The sequence below is a fragment of the Salvia hispanica genome, chromosome 6 (assembly GCF_029641045.1).
Source record: "Salvia hispanica isolate PSC_SH4W2 chromosome 6, Shi_PSC_v1, whole genome shotgun sequence".
NCBI classification, from domain to species: domain Eukaryota; kingdom Viridiplantae; phylum Streptophyta; class Magnoliopsida; order Lamiales; family Lamiaceae; genus Salvia; species Salvia hispanica.
Window position 1 is genome coordinate 23535053 of NC_142697.1, and position 18326 is coordinate 23553378.

General features: G+C 38.5%; 3 protein-coding genes and 1 pseudogene across 4 annotated transcripts; 2 read left to right on the forward strand and 2 right to left on the reverse strand.

Annotated features, from left to right (window-relative positions):
- The first annotated feature begins 405 nt into the window (after positions 1-405).
- On the forward strand, positions 406-4045 carry LOC125203440 (uncharacterized). The gene is made up of 9 exons (XM_048101778.2): positions 406-1167; positions 1436-1519; positions 1602-2027; positions 2150-2285; positions 2375-2537; positions 2866-2994; positions 3220-3414; positions 3620-3742; positions 3865-4045. Exons 1-9 carry the CDS (start codon positions 1005-1007, stop codon positions 3973-3975), a joined length of 1530 nt encoding a protein of 509 aa, XP_047957735.1. The 5' UTR covers positions 406-1004; the 3' UTR covers positions 3976-4045.
- LOC125203439 (exocyst complex component EXO84A-like) lies at positions 4007-7023 on the reverse strand (annotated as a pseudogene). The gene is made up of 7 exons (XR_016132863.1): positions 6740-7023; positions 6548-6597; positions 5449-6466; positions 4888-5374; positions 4629-4822; positions 4411-4547; positions 4007-4331 (listed from the first exon to the last, which is right to left on the reverse strand). The product of XR_016132863.1 is annotated as an exocyst complex component EXO84A-like (transcript).
- A 3018-nt stretch (positions 7024-10041) lies between these two features.
- LOC125203096 (glycerol-3-phosphate acyltransferase RAM2-like) lies at positions 10042-11930 on the reverse strand. The gene is made up of 2 exons (XM_048101379.2): positions 11269-11930; positions 10042-11039 (listed from the first exon to the last, which is right to left on the reverse strand). Exons 1-2 carry the CDS (start codon positions 11881-11883, stop codon positions 10152-10154), a joined length of 1503 nt encoding a protein of 500 aa, XP_047957336.1. The 5' UTR covers positions 11884-11930; the 3' UTR covers positions 10042-10151.
- Positions 11931-13862: 1932 nt separating this feature from the next.
- Positions 13863-18026, forward strand: LOC125203903 (hydroxyproline O-galactosyltransferase GALT6-like). The gene is made up of 7 exons (XM_048102414.2): positions 13863-14984; positions 15391-15620; positions 15703-15993; positions 16094-16222; positions 16313-16483; positions 17228-17335; positions 17544-18026. Exons 1-7 carry the CDS (start codon positions 14135-14137, stop codon positions 17751-17753), a joined length of 1989 nt encoding a protein of 662 aa, XP_047958371.1. The 5' UTR covers positions 13863-14134; the 3' UTR covers positions 17754-18026.
- The last annotated feature ends 300 nt before the right edge of the window (positions 18027-18326 follow it).

Below are 18326 nucleotides of genomic sequence, written 5' to 3' on the forward strand. Positions count from 1 at the left end.
TCTCTCCGTTCTAATAAATATGCAACATTTGGTTTCCGGCATGAGATTTATGCAGTGTTGTTTTGTGAGTTAGTGAAGAGAGAGTAAAGTAAGAAAGAAGAAAAATTAGAGATAGTTGTGTTTTCATTTTAGGAAACGTTTCATTTTTATTGAGACAATTCAAAAAGGGAAATATTTCATTTCTAATGGGACAGTGAGAGTATATAATTTTAGATTTTTCGAATCGAATTGCATAATTTGAATTTTGAATTTTCAGATTTAGATTTTGGAATGAAACTGAGTATTAATCCAAATGATCACTTCTAATTTTAGATTAAAAAAAAACATTAGATAAAAATAGTGAGGTGTACAAAGTGTGAGATTTAGTTCTGACAAACAGACCTGAAAGACAGCAACGTTGAGAAGTGTATTCGCACAGCACACGTACGACTCTGTGAAGTGAGAGCTCTACTCCCACACGCTTGACCCCTTTAAATCCCGACACGTGTCACTGAGACTGCATTCAAAGTCTCAACTGCCGTCGCCGTTCTGGCTAAATCTCTCTTATTTCCTATACTATATTTTCGGATTTTATTTCCATAATTAAAGAATATGGATTCGATTGCGCATTAATTAGATTTGACCGGCGTTGTTCGCATGACTTCCTTTCTCGACTCAAAAATCCAGATTTGTTTTATTTTTTTTGCTCTCATTTATTGCTCGAGAGTTTGAGTTTTGTGGATCTCAATGGACATGGAAGTGATTAATGGCAAAGAATAATTACTTAAATTTATTGAGTGCGACACATAGTTGGAACTGCGGTAGGGAGATGAGGCTGCTCGATTGTGCTCTCTCTCTCTAGAATGTGCTTTCTCTCTCTAGGATATAATCCTGCACTGAGATTGAGAGGAAGATGATGTGTCCATATCTGACTTTTCTCTCTCTTAGTCTCAGTCTTCTTCTGTGATTATTAGTTTGTTTGTTTTTTTTGGAAAAAAAGGTGTTGATTTAGATTTTAGAGAGAGATGGGGGCATGTGTGTCTCGGCCAGAAAATTGCGTGGGAGGTAAATTAGGAGGTTCAAGGAAGAAAAAGAGTAGAAAGAGAAGAAAATCTTCCAAGAGAAGGCAGCCTTCTCATCCTTCTAATCGATCATCTTCACCTACTGCCATCAATCCCACTTCTCAAGGTTCACTTCTCCTCTCTTTGAATCTGAAATTGCTTAGGTGTTGGTGAGATTTAATAGATGAAAATTCCTAAACAATGGGATGCTGCATTATAGCCTTCTTGATTAATTTAGTATTCGAACCATGTCTAGTTTTTGGTTTCTTTGGAATTTGTTTATATGCTTAGATGAACTGAGCAGAGCAATGTGCTTTGCACCCTTTGTGCGAAGATGATGAATGAGTTATATTGTTTTGCCATGACTCGATAACGATATATTTTGGTACTAACAGGAGGTGTGGATGAAGCATGGTATGATTCTGCTGCAGTGCTAGAATCTGACTGTAGTGATGATGATTATCAAAGCCTTTCTGATGGTATGTCAATAACTTGTTTTTGAAGCTGCATTTAATTCATCACTTTGATTCTCTAATCAGATAGTGATTTGTATTTGTGTAGATGTGAGCTCCCTTAGTGGCTTTGATGGTGCTTCTAGAACTGGCATTGTTTCTCAGAGAGATCATGTCTCTTCCCTTGAAGAACCCCAAGAATCAGGCGGTGGTGTGTGTGATTTTTCCGGTGAAGCAGCAAGAAGCTCAGTTTCCACTAGTGCTTCTGATATCAGTGTGATGATAAATGATACGAGTGATGTGCAGCCTGTTTACCTTGATGAGTTATCGGGAGCCTCTAGGGAAAACGCTAACAAGGAGGATAATTTATTGGATAACTGTGGAATCCTTCCAAACAACTGCTTGCCGTGTCTGGCTTCGACTGTTTCTCCTGTTGAAAGGAGATCCCTTAGTTTTAGCCCTCCGAGTGCAAGGAAGAAGACAGCCTTGAAGCTCCCACTCAAATGGAAGGAAGAGCATACTGCGGCCTCTAAATGTGAGTTTGCATCATTTTGGTTCTATTTGGTAGTATTAAAAAAAATTCATAAGCATGTAGTAGTAGTTTATGAAATTAAAAACAGGGAGATTTTACACTTATCTGTCTTATGTATGTTGCAGTTTCTTCAAAGGCGGTACTGCAACGACCTATAGCTGGTTCACAGGTTCCCTTCTGCCCCCTCGGGAAGAAAATACCAGATAGTTGGTCGGATATTGGACCCGAGACATTCAAGATTAGGGGAGCGAATTACCTGAAGTAACAAACTTGCACTTGTCGCCTATAACTTTTGTCTCTAGTTATGTTTTGTTTTCCTTTGGTCTTCATATTGCACATTTACTGTGCAGGGATAAAAGAAAAGAGTTTGCTCGCAATTGTGCTGCATATAATCCTTTTGGTCTTGATGTATTTTTATCTCAGAGGAAAATCAATCATGTTGCTCGATTTGTGGAGCTTCCTGCTGTTCATTCTTCTGGAAAACTTCCACCTATTCTAGTTGTAAATGTCCAGGTACTCCTACTAGATCAGACATCGAAGACTACTTTACTACAGCCTTACATAAAAGAAGAAAGTCGGCATGTCTAGTCTTGCCAGATTTTTACCTTCTACTGATAATTTGATAGTAACCAGTTAAAGAGATATATAGAAGATACACAGATACTAAATCCTTATATAATGCATACACTACAATGTGTTAGCGGGTGTTGTGTCCAAGGTTAGATCAACGTGATTGTGTATCAACCTTGTTCTTATTCTTAGCAAGTCTTTGTGTGCTCTTGTTTTTCTTATTTGTCTTCTTGATAGCACGTAATAATGGGTCGTCTTTATGGTTTTACAGATACCATTATATCCTGCAACAATTTTTCAAGGTGAAACAGATGGTGAAGGGATAAGCTATGTTTTGTATTTCCAGCTTTCTGAAACCTTCGCCAATGAAGATTCAGCTCATTTTCAAGAAAATATTAGGGTGAGTATGTTGATGAATCTTATGTTCTCATTATGAGCAATGGTGATTCTTTGCCATGCTTCTGAATGAACTCAAGAAAACAGTTGTTTATCTTGGCAATTATCAGTGGGTCAGTTGCGATAATATGTGCGAGTGTGCTCCCCTTAGCAGATACAACAGCTGCCATTGATCATTTCTTTTTATGCATTAATTTGCAATGCACCTAACACCCAGTTTAAATTTCAGAGACTAATTGATGATGAAGTAGAAAAAGTCAAAGGTTTCGCTGTAGACTCTGTGTCGCCTTTCAGGGAAAGACTAAAGATATTGGGCCGCATAGCGAACATGGAGGACTTGCCTCTAAGTGCTGCAGAGAGGAAACTCATGCATGCATACAACGAGAAGCCTGTTCTTTCTCGTCCTCAACATGACTTTTACTCTGTAAGTTTGAGCTTAATTTTTTTTGCAGTTGTCGAATGTGGTCTATCGATTCTTATTTGACTTAACATGCTTAATTTTGCTTCATTGCAACTTCAATGAAACTATGTTTGGAGAGCTCCCTAGCTTTCAAGAGGAGTTGCGCATGTCAAGCGCTGGTATATTTTGATTTTTGTTTTAATTTTTCTAATATCTTTTCTTACTGCAGGGTGAAAATTATTTTGAGATAGACTTGGACATGCATAGATTCGGCTACATTTCTAGAAAGGGGTTCGAGACATTCTTCGATAGACTAAAGCTGTGTGTGATGGATTTTGGATTAACAATCCAGGCAAGTATCAAGTCCTTAAGCTAGTTTAACCAAACCTTGTTGCAGAACAAATTCTAGCTTGTGCTATCAACTCTCCTTGGTTAGTCATGATGTTAATACATGCTTCCTATTATTGTTGTCAGGGTAATAAAGCTGAAGAGTTGCCGGAACAGATCTTGTGCTGTATACGTGTAAACGAAGTTGATTATCTAAACTATCATCAACTTGGGTTCTTTGAGAAAACCCTTGAATAGGTATAAAAAAATAAGTGTAAAGCATCATAGATTATAGCAAAAAAATAAATACTAGACATTTTTTTCAGAAGCTTTCTTCCATTGTTTTGTGCAAGTCTCTACATCAACAAACTCTGGAGGATACTACAAATGCTGATATAACCCGGTTTCAGATGTCCTAATAATTTAAACTCATTGTCAGGTGAAGAATACCAAAATACCTGACCAATCCTAAATCTTGAGTTGATGCTATTGACTTCCATGACGCAGTCGGACTAGTGATATCGCAGTCCGGGTTATCAAAATTGGCTTGTCCCAGCATCATTTTTATTGCGATTTGAGCAACCTCAGCAAACCATTCGTCTCCGGGCAGGAAACTAAAAAATCAAACAAAAGTTTTGGAACAGAATAAATGTGATGTTAGATAGATAAGAAGCTTTTTCTGAGGAAACTGACCTATATGGATCAATGTTGTTTGCCTGAACTACTTCAATAGCTCTGGCAACAACGTTCTACATCACTTGATGCAGATTCCGGGATAAGTAGTGTCCTTGAGATGCAAAAAGTATCACAAATTCCATATCCAAATAGAACTGCACAAAAATGCAGATTATAAATCTCTTTGTAATTGTTGATTTGAATTTTATTGACTGGAAATGAAAGTAAGATTAGACCTGTTGAAGCCCCAGAGGGCCAAGCGGCCTCTGCGCTCCTTCGATCTCTTCCCAAAAGTTTTGATCCTCAGAAAACCATAAGATCACAGTCTCTGTGAGTTTCATCAACAGAATAGTTGCAAATCTCTCTCTACCCACAAATACATCAGATGCAATACAATACTGCCTAGTCTTGTCAGCTTAGCAAACAGTTCCTGAACAAGTGTTTCAAACCAAAATGTAAACATGTACTACGAAATTATTAGTACTGAATCATCACCTGATATACAAGAGATGGGAACCATTCAGGCTCCTCCTTGGTTTCTTCCATGCTTGTATACATCTCAGCACTCAAACGAACGCCTCCATCCTCCGTGACTATGAGCTCCAGCACATGCTGGCGGCAGAAACTATCTCTCAGTTGTTCAACTGAACGTTGGAGCCTTTTCTTCACCTCTCTTTGCTCGGGAGGGAGGTTTTTCCTGTCAGACCCTCCCCTGTTGTGGGCCATCACCTGTCATGGTGGAGCATAACTTGATGGTTGCGCTAGGGAGAAGCTCGTCTGCCAGCAAAACTACATGTTGAGTTTCAGTTTCTGCTACTCCAACTATTCTTCTTCCACTTCCCTCCAAGTTCTCAGTGTCCATGGAACTAGGCAATGCATTTACGAGCAAGCTCACATACGCATTAAATGACTGCAGGACGCCTTCCAGAGCTTGCTCAGATAAATGCAAGATCTCAAGAGAGCCAATATCTTCACAAAGCTCCTAAACCAAGATTCAGTTCTACAAACTAGAATCTCAGATATCAAGAGAGAGAGAGGAATTTGTGATATAATCACCTGAATCATTGTATGAAACCTGTGTGCAGTGTTAGAAAGCTTCTGGTGCGAGGCGACCATGCTAACTGAAGCACTGCCCCAGGAACGGCCAGCAATCGGAGAATGACAGAGCGACCAATCTTCAGAAGCAGCAAGGGCAGCTATACACAGATCAATCTTTTTTAAGGTCGTAGTGAGGGCCTGCTCCAAGAAGGACCTGAAGCATTTCCAAACAGTCGGCCAAAGAGCCAATCCGCGATCCTCTAGCAGCAACAAGTGCTCTAAGCATATATGAATGCACTCAGCAACAATCCTTAGCCAGCCTGATGCAGCTGGTGTCGCCACAACATTCCTCTTGATAAGCTGTGCAAAATCCAGCGTCTGATTAACTGCCCAGGTCACAAGCTCAGATGTAAAAGCTGGCTCATCATCAAATATAGTCAAGGAATCATTTGATGCCTGAGCAATGGTGGAGAAAACTAGGTGTGCAAGTGCAGTAGTGTATGCTGGTCCATATGTAGTGCTCGATGGCTGTAGGGACTGCATATTTCTATGCAGCTTCTGCTGGTGAGACTTAAGCAGCAACGTATGCGCCCGTGGGCCATCTCCAATCTTTTTCATTGCTTGAACTGCTGAACGAAACTCAAAGCCGTTGGTAGAAGCCTGGCAAGTTGCATCAGCTAGTTGATCTGCTAATTTTTGCCTGTTTACCATGATAGAGTGTTCTAGCGACAATATTGCTTTGGTAGTCATTGATTTAGAACCTCGCCTTCGTCTAGTATAGCCAAAGCTTCATCGATTCTTCTCTCGGCCAGTAAGACCTCAATCTTCTCCATAAACTGTGACAACCACTTGTCATATTTTGGAGGCTGTGTGTTGGAATTCTAAATCTGCAGCCTCTCTGGCATGATCAGTTCCGTCTGGCAAGGACTCGATCCGAACTCCATCAGCTATCCCGTGGATGATATTTGCTCGCGATGACAAGGGGTTTTTCAAAGAAACAAGCTCCCCTTCAAGATCAGAAATCTCTCTTGATGTCCTGTAAAAGGAATAGCAGGAATGAGCAGACACTTTAACACGATCACTGGCCTTAAAAAAGATGCATAATTGGCATAGACACTTTTCCGCCTTCTTCAATCTGTCAAGGTGCATGCACAGTTGCCTAATTTCCTGCTCCAAATGTGTGAATTCAGTCCAAATTCAGCCCCATAGACAACTGTTATAAACATCCCGCAGATGCAAAGATTGATTTCTAATAAAACACATATAAATTAATCTAGGTTTGCCGGGAATAATGCGAAAAACGATGGACCTTTTCGGCCATGGTGCCGCTGTTGCTGTGGAAGTAAGATTGAGGATCGAAATTGTTAGATTTGATGTCACTCAGTGTCATCTCGGCGTCGAAATCTATGGATCCTTGCATCGACGAGAATGCCATCTCTCTCTATATTTCTGTATGGTACTAGTATTAAACTCACCTCTATCATACGAACAACTCGATTGATACGCAAGGATATTTTTTGGAGTGCGAGTTGCGGTTGATCGTGAACGCAGACAATCCGATTTTGGATGCCATGCTCATGCGATGTGGATAAATGGATATTGCTGAAAATTTGCTCGCAATTACAGTTATTTTAAAAAAAATAAAACTACAAATTTTGGAGTTTTACTACTAAGTTCTTGTTACGTTTGTGAAATACAAGTACTCCTAATTGAAACTATTTTTTTATTGCAACTAGTCCATTCCCATTCTATTGATTTATTATGAAACTTGTAGAAATACATGGACGACATTATGGATTTTCAATTTCAGATTTCGATGAAAACAATTATAAATCCTAATTGAAAGTATTGTAAAACGTAGTAGAATGCTAAAAAAAATATGAAAGTTGTGAATGAATGAAATCTATACCTGTATAAAAGGCGAGTTTTGGCCTTCTTTTGAAATATTTGTAAATTTTATTCTCATTTTGGAGTATCTATAAGTTATGTGATCAATTTGAATATTTATTGAATAACTTATTCATTGAAATTAATAAATAATTTGCATTAACATGGGATTTTGATATAGGCGTTTGGAGTGATTTATAGGTGTAGTTTGGCCATATGAATTGACTACAACATTAGTGGATTTAGGCGTTTTGCCGTTTATCTGTCAAAGAGAGAAAATAATTTAAATGGCAGTTATTTTGCCTATTGAAGGTAAATAAATGTCATATGGAACGTTGACTATTTTAGGTAAATAAATGTCATATGAAATATTGATTGATACTATTACATTTAAGAGCTTAATTGAAAATTTTGGAGCTAAGAATAATGATTCATTGTAAATACAATTTTAAATTCATATACTACCGTTTCATCTTATATACAACATTTTTTATATTAAAAAAATTATTAATTATATCTTATTATTATGTAACCGCCACATTTATGATTCCTTTTCAATACTTTATATTTATAAATATGTACCATTGATTCCAATCCATTTCTTCATTGTCTCCGTTTCTATCACAAATTTTTGGCAAAAATAAAATTTTGTTCACACAAGGGAATTCACATTCCTTAACGATCTACAGCCTAATAATGCTTCATCAGTAATTCGAGTGCGGTGCTTGCATGTTTATGAATTCATTAAGCATGGACAAATCAATGTAACCTTCTTGAAATATGTGATCAACGATCAGATGGTATGTGTGTCATTGCTTAGCTTATTACTATTTTTTTAGAAATTTATCTAAAAAAACTAAAATCGTTCATTTTTATTTTTCCATGCCGGGAACAAGGATTCAAAGCACGGTCTCAAGAAATTTTTAGAATACTTTCACCATTCTGTCTATAAATATGTATCATTTGCTAACTTATAATTTATTCCTCATTGTCTTATCCCATTGCGTCGCGAATTCTCTGCAAAAAGAAGAATTTTTCTATGGGTATCACTCTTTATCTATAGTAGTACATTTATTTGAGATTATATTGTTTCAGTGATGTTAGTTCATATTTATGTTTTTTCTTAATGTTAGTTTGTTTTATTTTTTTGTTAGTTTTGTTCTAATTTTTCCGTCGAGGCTATAATAATCATTTCTTTTACAAACATAGACCTAAAAGTGTAGTAATTTATTTAATTTTTTATCTATAATTATTTAACATATCGTCGTATATAGTACTCCCTCCGTCCCAGATAATTTGTCCCAGTATTTCATTTCGGTCCGTCCCACATAATTTGTCCCCCTTCACTTTTACCATTTTTGGTAGTGGACCTCATATTCCACTAACTCATTTCTACTCACATTTTATTATAAAACTAATATTTTAAAAGTAGGACCCACATCCCACCAACTTTTTCAACTCACTCTCCATTAGATTTCTTAAAACCCGTGCCGGGTCAAAGTGTCCCAAATTATCTGGGACGGAGGGAGTACTATATTTTTTATTTTTTAATTATGTAATGATTTACTATTTTTTATTTTATTTAGTATATTTATAATGTATAATTAATAGAATAAAAATATTATGTGTCGCGCATAGCGCGTGGGCTAATACTAGTACTATTAAAATACAAAAACTAACATTAAGCACGAATTGGACATTTATAATGTTGTACATTAACATGAAACTCCCTTAAATCGTATTCTCATAGTAGTACTATTTAATTTCATTGTAATTAATAAACTTAAAACTTCTTCTCTCTCATTTTAAATGATTTATTTTTCTTTTGAGAATGTCTCATTCTAAATTACACATTTTTTAAATTAGAAACACCAGTACTCTCTCAAGTTTTTTCCTCTCTCATATTTTTTTCCTCCCCATTTAACTCACAACAACACTACATAAAAGCTCATGCTGAAAAACAAATGTTCCACTTAGAATGAGATGGAGGGAGTATATAAATTTAAGTCTCATATTCCATTAAAATTCATATCAAGTTAAACAGAACAATCTATCACATAGAGACAGATGAATGGAGAATTATTAGTGACACAAATCTCGCCCAAAAACAGAAGTACCTCAACAATTGACACATACCATAAATTGTCACCATAACCACAAACCACCACCACTAGCTATCACCAACGGTATCACAAAACTCAACAAAATGATTCTCCTAATTAACAATCCAAGATTAATTGGCGCAATTTAACTAAACCGTCTACCACATTTATTTCAGTTTGGTTTTATATTTCAGTCTTCAAAAATGTACTATAAATCTTTTTGATTTCATTTATATACAACCTGGAGCTTAAACATATCTGCGTCCAAATATGAAGCTGCCAATCAAAATATCAAGACAGAAAAATACTACTACATCCGTCCCCTAAATTTTGACACACTTTGACCCCGCACGGGTTTTAAGAAATGTAATGGAAAGTGAGTTAAAAAAGTTGGTGGGATGTGGATCCTACTTTTAAAGTATTAGTTTTATAATAAAATGTGAGTAGGAATGAGTTAATGGAATATGAGATCCACTACAAAAAATGGTAAAAGTGAAGTGTGTCAAATTTTTAAAGACGGACCGAAATGGTAAACTGTGTCAAAATTTGGGGGACGGAGGTAGTACTATAATTCTTCTAAATAAATATCCTTACAAATTTATTTATTGTCACACACAAATAATAAGTGAGAACCATGTAGCATATAGTAATATGTTCTGTATATATAAAGGACATTAACAAAGTTGCTTGTATTTTAGCCTATGCCTATTAATAAAAGATGTCAAAAATGACTCAGCACCCCATAGCTTGCTTCGGCTTCTCCGGCACGGTGCCATCGTTTCCGGCGAGCGCCGTGTACTTGTCCTTCCTCGTAAACGCCGTGCACTCGTACGACAGCGTGGCCGCAATCACCCTCTGTATGTAATTGGCGACGTCGTGGCTGGACTTGCCCGCGCCGCGCGTGAGCTCGCTCGGCACCTTGTTTAGGAAAGTGACCTCGTAGGCCGGGCTCGGGTTCATGAAGAAGTAAAAAGGGTCCATCCCTTTCCACCCCCGCGCCGTGGTGCCGTGGAACATGCTCATCCGGTTCACCATCGCCACGGGCACCAGCTCGTCGGTCAGCTCCGCGAAGAGGGAGGAGAACCGGAGGAGGAATGGCTCCCGGCAGGTGGTGCCCTCGGGGCAGATGGCGAGGTCCCCCTCCTGGAGAAGCTTCCTGATCATCGCGGCGTCGGTGGCGCGGTCGCGGCTCAGGCGGACGGTTTTTATGGGGGATATTATCTCTGAGAGGCGGGACACGGAGTAGGTCACGGCCGGGATGGGCCGGCCGAGGGCGGTCGATAGGAAGATTGGGTCGAGGAGGGTGCGGTGGGAGCAGATGAAGAGGACGCCGGATTTTCCCGAGGACTTGATCACCGGCGGCGGTGGGGTCCCCTTGACGGTGACGCGGACGCCGAGGGCCCAGAAGGCGTAGTAGACGAGCGGCATAGGGAGGAGAGCGCCGGCTGCTATGCGGAGGCAAGCTAGGAGGAACCCTACCGGCATCCATAGTATGATGAGGAGAGCGAGGAAGGGCGTCGGCTTTTGCACGAGGCGCCCATCGTGGAATATCACCGCTTTCGGGAGCTTATCGACGCTCACCGCCTTCACTTCGGGTTTTTTCGGCACTATGTAACTCTCCTGTATAAGAGAATATATGTAAACTGGTATATTTAACCTATAAAATTGATATTAGTTATTAGTCATTATTGTAAATTAGTTAGAACTGTAAATTAGTAATTAGTATTGTAAATTAGTAATTAGTATTTGATCAAACAAATTTCAGAATAGGAGAAAAATATTTTATTTGTGAAGTAGAGTGGTTATCTATTTTTCTAATTAAGAATACTAATAATAGAGATAAAAATACCTTGCATAAACTCATGAAGGGAAAATCAGTATGCCTATCGCCGAGGCCAATCTCCGGTGGTGTATCGCCGAATGCGGCCCTAAGCGCGGCAGCCTTATTCTCATCGACCAAAACCCCGGGCAGCTTGACGAAGCCCGTGGCTCGCCCCTTAAACGTGGAAAGCTCGGTCCCCATCACCAAATCGGCTCCCAAAAAGTCCTTGAGAAACGCCTCCACCATGATCCGGGGATTCGCCGTCAGCACGTAGCGCTTTCCGCAGGCGGAGAACACGCGCCACGACTCCGGGTGGAGGTCCCCGGAGTAGAACTTGGGCAGCACGGCCCGCGCCACCGACTCTATGTCGGAGACGCGGAGTCCGGCGAAGGCCGAGAAGATGAGCACGCGGATTCCGGCCGACTCCGAGATGAAGTAGTAGAGAAATCCGGCGAGAGGAGAGAGAAGCAGCAGGAAGAGGAGGCGCAGGGCGCCGCCGGCTTCGAATGCGACTAGTGCGAAGTAGGGGAAGGAGCTCCTCCCCCTCAGCAGCGTCCCGTCCATGTCCGCCACCACGGCGTCGTTTTCTCTCCCCGTCGACGCGCAGTCGTGGATGCTGCGGAAACACGCCGCCGTCGTCATGTTGTTTTTTTGATGGAAAAAAAGGTATACGTATGTAGTGATGTGTGTTTGTTGAATTTAGTGTGTATATATAGAGGGAGAAGAGGTTGCCATTGAAGAGAGCGGTTGACAAATAGACAAAACAAAAGGGCATGGTTTTTGTGGGAGAACGATGATGAAATTTATGCTTGCTTTCTGATTTTACTAGTCAAAATTCATCGTTTTTTAAGAACATCAACTCTGTGTTTTTCATTCTTTATTTTCATTTTAGGACTACATTGTTACATGGAGTACATAATACAGAATCTATGCATCCACAACGCTCGAATTCTTAGTTATTGTCAAACTATGATTTTCAATTATGTTTTCTAAGAGGTATATTCTTGTCCAAGACAAGAAATCATATGATCAATCGGATTATTTTTTTAATTTTCAAACTCAAGACTTTTTGGCCTCACACATTAACCATTTTGTAGATCAACACAACTTCATTACCACAAGATTTTTGTTTCAAAAGATTATTTCTATCACATTCTAATTTTTTAAGATGGTTATTTTTACTTAGTCATGAGCCTTTTTTTTCTTTTTCTTTTTCCTAACTCCGGTGAACCATAGATTAAATTTTCAAACAAGTCAAGTTAATATAAGTAAGCGGTATAATTATCTTATAAACTACGTTTGTCTAGGAATTCCATCTCATTTTTTATTCTTCTTCTTCGTTTTGGGTGGGAGTTGCATGGAGAATTTAATGGTGCAAATAAAGTTGAAAATAGTCAAAGCACAAAGTCTTGGAAACCGTGCAGCGTTTGACTTATAGGGTGAAATGTCAAATAGGAGTATCAGAATAGAGACAAATATAGATATAGGTTTGACTTTTGACGAGTTTAAGGTAATTAATTGCTGCATTTCGTCATATCGAATTTCACTTTTCCAGAAAATTAATTATACGCAACTCACTTGGAAGTTGGATCTCTGCTAAATTAATGTGCGGCGTTGCTTGTAAACAACATATGGTGTATACTATATGTTTTTCTTATTATTGTAGTACTAGTATATAGTTAAAGATGAAATGTGTTCGAAATATGGTGTGATGCTTCACAAGTCTATTAGGAAATCAACATTTCTCGATTAATTAAGATAACTTATATTGTGAGTTGAGATTTCACTATCACCTACATACACTATGGTGGTTTTTGATTTTTTTATACTATAAATAAATAAATTAAAATGAATTTCTTAAAATTCATAATGATTAACAATCCCAGATGAATTGAATGAGTTAGGCCATTGTAGAGAAGGCCTAGCATTCTGGCCCAACCAATAAAAAATTATCAATTGAACTTTTTTTGGGACCATGTTTAAAGTCAAAATGAATTTTGGGTTTATAATCAACTTACCCAAATCGAATATATTCATTAAATATCCAAGAAACGAATAACATTAACATTTAAGAAATTTTTTATGATTTTTTAAAAACTTTGTTTCTTTTTCTTCCATACGAGAATTCGGAAAATTGAGCCAATTTACGATTAAACCACTTTATTAAGAGTGATTTATTGGGTAACTTCTATAAGTATATCACTAATTCAGTAGAAATCCACCCGAACCTAAAATTGCAAAAAGGACTACAAAAGTAGTAATATCTTAAAAAAGAATTAGAAAACTAAGATCATTTCCTCAAGATTGAAATGTTGAATAAGCTTTTAGCTAAACACCCCTTGATAAAACATTAATTACAATCAGCGTAAGTTGAAGTATCAATTTGCCTTAAAATAAAGGGGCATGATAGCAACAATATCTATAAAAGTAGATCATCAAGAATAAAGTTTGAATCCATAAGACACCTGTCTTTCCTGCCATTAATAATAATTAAGTAAGCCTACTGATTAATTAATGCTTAATCGAAACAGTTTATGATGACAGATAAAACGGCGCCGTTTGCATATTGACGACCATGACGCCGACGTGTGCCTATATTCAAATATTTCCTCCGTAACCGCACCTGCTCTCTTGCAGTTGCAACTCAAACAATAAAAACGCCATATTTGACAACATTCTTTCAGCATTGGATTCACATCTTACCTCTTTTGGATTGTTGGATCGAATTGCTGCACTTGTTTATGGAATTAGACCAATACCATTGGGGGGAAACCGTTCTAGATTAGGAAATTAAAATCTTGATCTGCGATTGGTTTCTATTAAGATCCAAACCCCTGAAATTTTGCTCTTTTTTTTTGTCGGGTTTTGTTAGTTAGTTTGATTTCTACGCGAGATGGGAATGAATAAGCGAGCTAAGATAGACTCGCTGATCTCACTGAGTCGACTCCGATCGATTCAAGTGTTCACAGGTTTGCTGTTTTTGTATTTGATTTTCATTAGCTTTGAGATTCCCATGGTTTTGAGAGCTGGGTTAGGGTTGGAATCCACAGAGGCAGAGTCTACTATACCTATTATTTCACATCCAATAATGAAAGCGGAAAATGATAATCAGCTATCACGATCAAAAAAGAATGAAACATTGGTTTTTCGGGCGCAGGGGCGGGAAATGGGCGGGTTTAAGAATGTTTCGGGTATGAATTTCGATGAAAATGCGTTCAATAGTGTGGGTAACGATGAGTTTTCTGAGCTGCACAAAGTGGTTAGGGATGCATTTGCTCTAGGAATGAAATGGATGGAGGATTTAAAGTCAGGAAAAATGCAGAGTGAGCTGCTAAATCGGACGGCTCTGAATAGAACAGAGGAGCCGTGTCCAAGTTCGGTGGTGTTGTCTGGGGACGATTTGATTGCGAGAGGGAAAATAATGGTGATACCGTGTGGTTTGTCGTTGGGTTCCCACATCACACTTGTTGGGACTCCACGGCAGGCCCACACTAGTAAGGAGTCGCAAGCGGGGATTAGGAAGGATGATGGGAGGAGCAAGGTGGAATCGCAGTTCCTAATGGAGCTGCAGGGGTTGAGAGCTGTGGATGGGGAGGCGCCACCTAGAATACTGCATTTCAATCCCAGGTTAGAGGGGGATTGGAGTGGGCATCCCGTGATTGAGCTAAATACCTGTTATAGGATGCAATGGGGGACTTCTCAGCGCTGTCAAGGGTGGAGGTCGAGGGCTGATGAGGAAACTGGTGAGACAGCATTACATAGAATTTATGACACAATCTGTTTGCTTGTTCAAATGTCTGGTGTTCATTTTGTATATTTGTTGATGACCAGTGATTATATGGATCCGTGGTTTCAATTGTTTATACATTGTGTAGTTGTAGTTTTTTTGCCTTTGAATGGTGAAGGTGAAGTAAATGAGTATAACATTCTAGAGTTGTGTTACATGTTCAGTTAGGTAGGTCCTACCGGTTGTTGAAATGTTAAAGTTGATCAATTGCTTAAGCAAATCTCAGAAGTCAGAATAAACCTGCTCCTAAATGTATTGTAAAATACTATTATGCAATGCTATGCTCTAAAAGTTTAAGTATTTCCTGAGTCTTCAAATTGTGATTTTGCCCTGCAAAATAATGTTTTTTCAATTGAATGAAGTTGATGGACAGGTGAAATGTGAGAAATGGATCCGTGATGATAGTGGGTCTGAAGAATCAAAGACCACATGGTGGTTAAAAAGGCTGATTGGGAGGACAAAGAAGGTCACTGTTGATTGGCCTTTTCCTTTTGCACAAAACAAGTTGTTTGTACTTACACTTATTACTGGTTTGGAAGGGTATCACATCAATGTGGACGGGAGACATATTTTATCCTTTCCATATCGCCCCGTGAGTACTCTTGTCTAGTTACTCTTTATGTGGAGAAATTCTGAATTATGTTGACATATCAGAGGTTGTATGATGTCAACAGGGTTTCACTCTTGAGGATGCTACGGGGCTGTTTATCAATGGGGATATCGACGTTCATTCTATTGTTGCTGCTACTCTGCCTACTTCACACCCAAGTGCTGCACCCAGGGAGCATCTGGATATGTCTGTGAAGTGGAAAGCCCCAAGCCTGCCTACTCAACCTGTAGATCTCTTTATCGGCATCCTTTCTGCTGGCAATCATTTCGCTGAGCGGATGGCTGTGAGAAAATCTTGGATGCAATATGAATTAGTCAAATCTGCAAATGTTGTCACTCGCTTTTTTTTAGCAGTGGTAAGTCTCCATAACAGATGGAAATGTCAGTTAAAGTGTATCCTATGCGGAATCCTTTACTTTTACAGGCTTTTTGTTTCTTAAATTCACATTTTGGCAGCATGGAAGAAAGGAAGTGAATGTGGAGCTCATGAAAGAAGCAGATTATTTTGGTGATATAGTCATGGTTCCTTACATGGACAATTATGATCTCGTTGTACTGAAGACTATTGCAATTTGTGACTATGGGGTGAGTATGTGACTATGTACTATTCATTGTTTCAGATTCTTTATCATTATTCCATGGTCCTCCTTTATTGTTCATGGGTCTGGTTGTTAGGTTCACTCAGTGGCAGCTAAGTACATTATGAAATGTGACGATGATACATTCGTAAGGGTAGATGCTGTTATGAGGGAAGTAAACAAACAAAGTGGTAGAAGCTTCTACATTGGAAATATCAACTACTACCACAACCCTCTACGGCATGGTAAATGGGCCGTCACTTATGAGGTATGGATATTTAGTGTATTTACCCCCATAGCTATATAATATGGATCTTCTTTGTAGTGTTTAAGTAATTACATGGACATATTTTTTGTTTCTTGGTTTAGAGTAAAAAGTGCACATGCAGTTTGTTTGGTAGTAGATACTTTGGTTTAGAGCCAAATTTGGATTAATATTTTCTTCTATATGGTTAAGTATATATTTTCACTGAAAGTAATGTATGATAATCAACTGAACTTGTAGATGCATATTCTCATCTTGCAAGTGTACACGTATCACCTATTTGCTACCCCTTCAAATATATAGTATAGGTATCCGGAATTGTGAGATGCAATTTAAACTTTAAAGTAAATTAAACTGGCCAAGTCTCTATGATCCACCTTCAGTACTGAAACTGCTCTTTGAACATTTCCTTATTTTGTTTAGAAAAAACCCTTAAACTATCTCTTTTTAGGAGCTCCTATGATAAGAACTTTCAAGGTAATATGCTTGGTTTTTTTATTTTGAAAACCTAGTTGTTAATTTTCACAACAACACTTCATAAGTTTTTGGTCCCAACTCTAAATAATCCTTGGGATTGTCAGACTAAGATATTAGTTAAATGGGCCTATTGATTCGAAAAAAGCTGTTCTTTTATCTTTGTATTTGAGTTAATTATGTCATAGAAACTTCTAATTTTGAATGAACAAAGAAAAAGTTATCTTTACTTGGGTTCATTTAATCAAATTCTGTAAAAAATATGGTTTGCAGGAATGGCCGGAAGAGGTGTATCCGCCCTATGCAAATGGCCCTGGTTATATTCTGTCATCTGACATAGCAGAGTATGTCGCATCCAAGTTTAAGGAGCATAAACTAAGGGTGAGTAAGCTCCCGACTTCCTTTAACAATCCTCTTTATGTGTGTGGGTTTTGGCCTGATTTGAATGGAAAGTAAAGGCTGTGTGACTGTAGATTGGAGTGTATATCCTGGACCAGTTCCTGTGGTTTTAGTTATACACTTGTACTAGTTTTCTTTTGGTGGTTCTTGATGTGCTGACTAAATTGAGCTTTTCATTCATTTGACTCAGTTATTCAAGATGGAAGATGTTAGCATGGGAATGTGGGTTGAAAATTTCAACAGCTCGAGGCCGGTTGAGTATGTGCACAGCTTGAAGTTCTGTCAATTTGGATGTGTTGAGGGTTATTATACTTCACACTACCAATCTCCCAGACAGATGGCCTGCTTATGGGAAAAGTTGCAACTTCACGGGATCCCCCGATGCTGCAACATCCGATGACCCCCCCTTTGTGATGATGGATGACTATACGACATTGTGACCTGTACATAACCCAAGCCCTGAGCCTTGGGATTGTTTCTGCTAATTGTCAGTTCATTCATTTCCTGATCCACCTTGTTTCAGGGCCCATTTTTTGTAATTGTTGTAGGACTATGCAAAACTAATATCTACTGCGGTTGTAGACTTGTAGTTGATATCAGACAATGTAACATTAACATCAGAATTCTGATGGACTTCGCCTCATTCCACTTATAGGCATGTTTTATTTTTCCATTTTCCTTAGCAAAGCTAACCAGATATGCCTAAATGGTATCCTCCTGAGAAATCAACTGTTCAATTTCTATGCGATATTATTCTTGTTGCTGGCCATATACCTTGTTTGGATGTTCTTTGCCAGTAATTAACAGGAAAAGTTAGGGGATGGTTTAGCTAATTATGCTGCTTCTGTGTCTGAATGTAATGTTGATTGTGCTTAAGAAAGCTGCTGCTCAAACTCAAAGCAGTCCTTTTCTTTTAAATTTACAGCTCTAATAATTCTTGCACTTGATGGTGATGTGTTCATTTTCCTGCATA

Bases quoted from the DNA above. Each gene is read 5' to 3' on its own strand.
- LOC125203903 (XM_048102414.2), top strand. From the start codon at position 14,135: ATGGGAATGAATAAGCGAGCTAAGATAGACTCGCTGATCTCACTGAGT. The intron at 16,223-16,312 runs GTGAGTATGTGA...TCTGGTTGTTAG, and splicing joins TTGCAATTTGTGACTATGGG to GTTCACTCAGTGGCAGCTAA. The intron at 17,336-17,543 runs GTGAGTAAGCTC...CATTTGACTCAG, and splicing joins TTAAGGAGCATAAACTAAGG to TTATTCAAGATGGAAGATGT.
- LOC125203096 (XM_048101379.2), bottom strand. From the start codon at position 11,883: ATGACGACGGCGGCGTGTTTCCGCAGCATCCACGACTGCGCGTCGACG. The intron at 11,040-11,268 runs GTATTTTTATCT...TCTCTTATACAG, and splicing joins CCTTCATGAGTTTATGCAAG to GAGAGTTACATAGTGCCGAA.
- LOC125203440 (XM_048101778.2), top strand. From the start codon at position 1,005: ATGGGGGCATGTGTGTCTCGGCCAGAAAATTGCGTGGGAGGTAAATTA. The intron at 2,028-2,149 runs GTGAGTTTGCAT...TGTATGTTGCAG, and splicing joins GCATACTGCGGCCTCTAAAT to TTTCTTCAAAGGCGGTACTG. The intron at 3,743-3,864 runs GCAAGTATCAAG...TATTGTTGTCAG, and splicing joins ATTTTGGATTAACAATCCAG to GGTAATAAAGCTGAAGAGTT.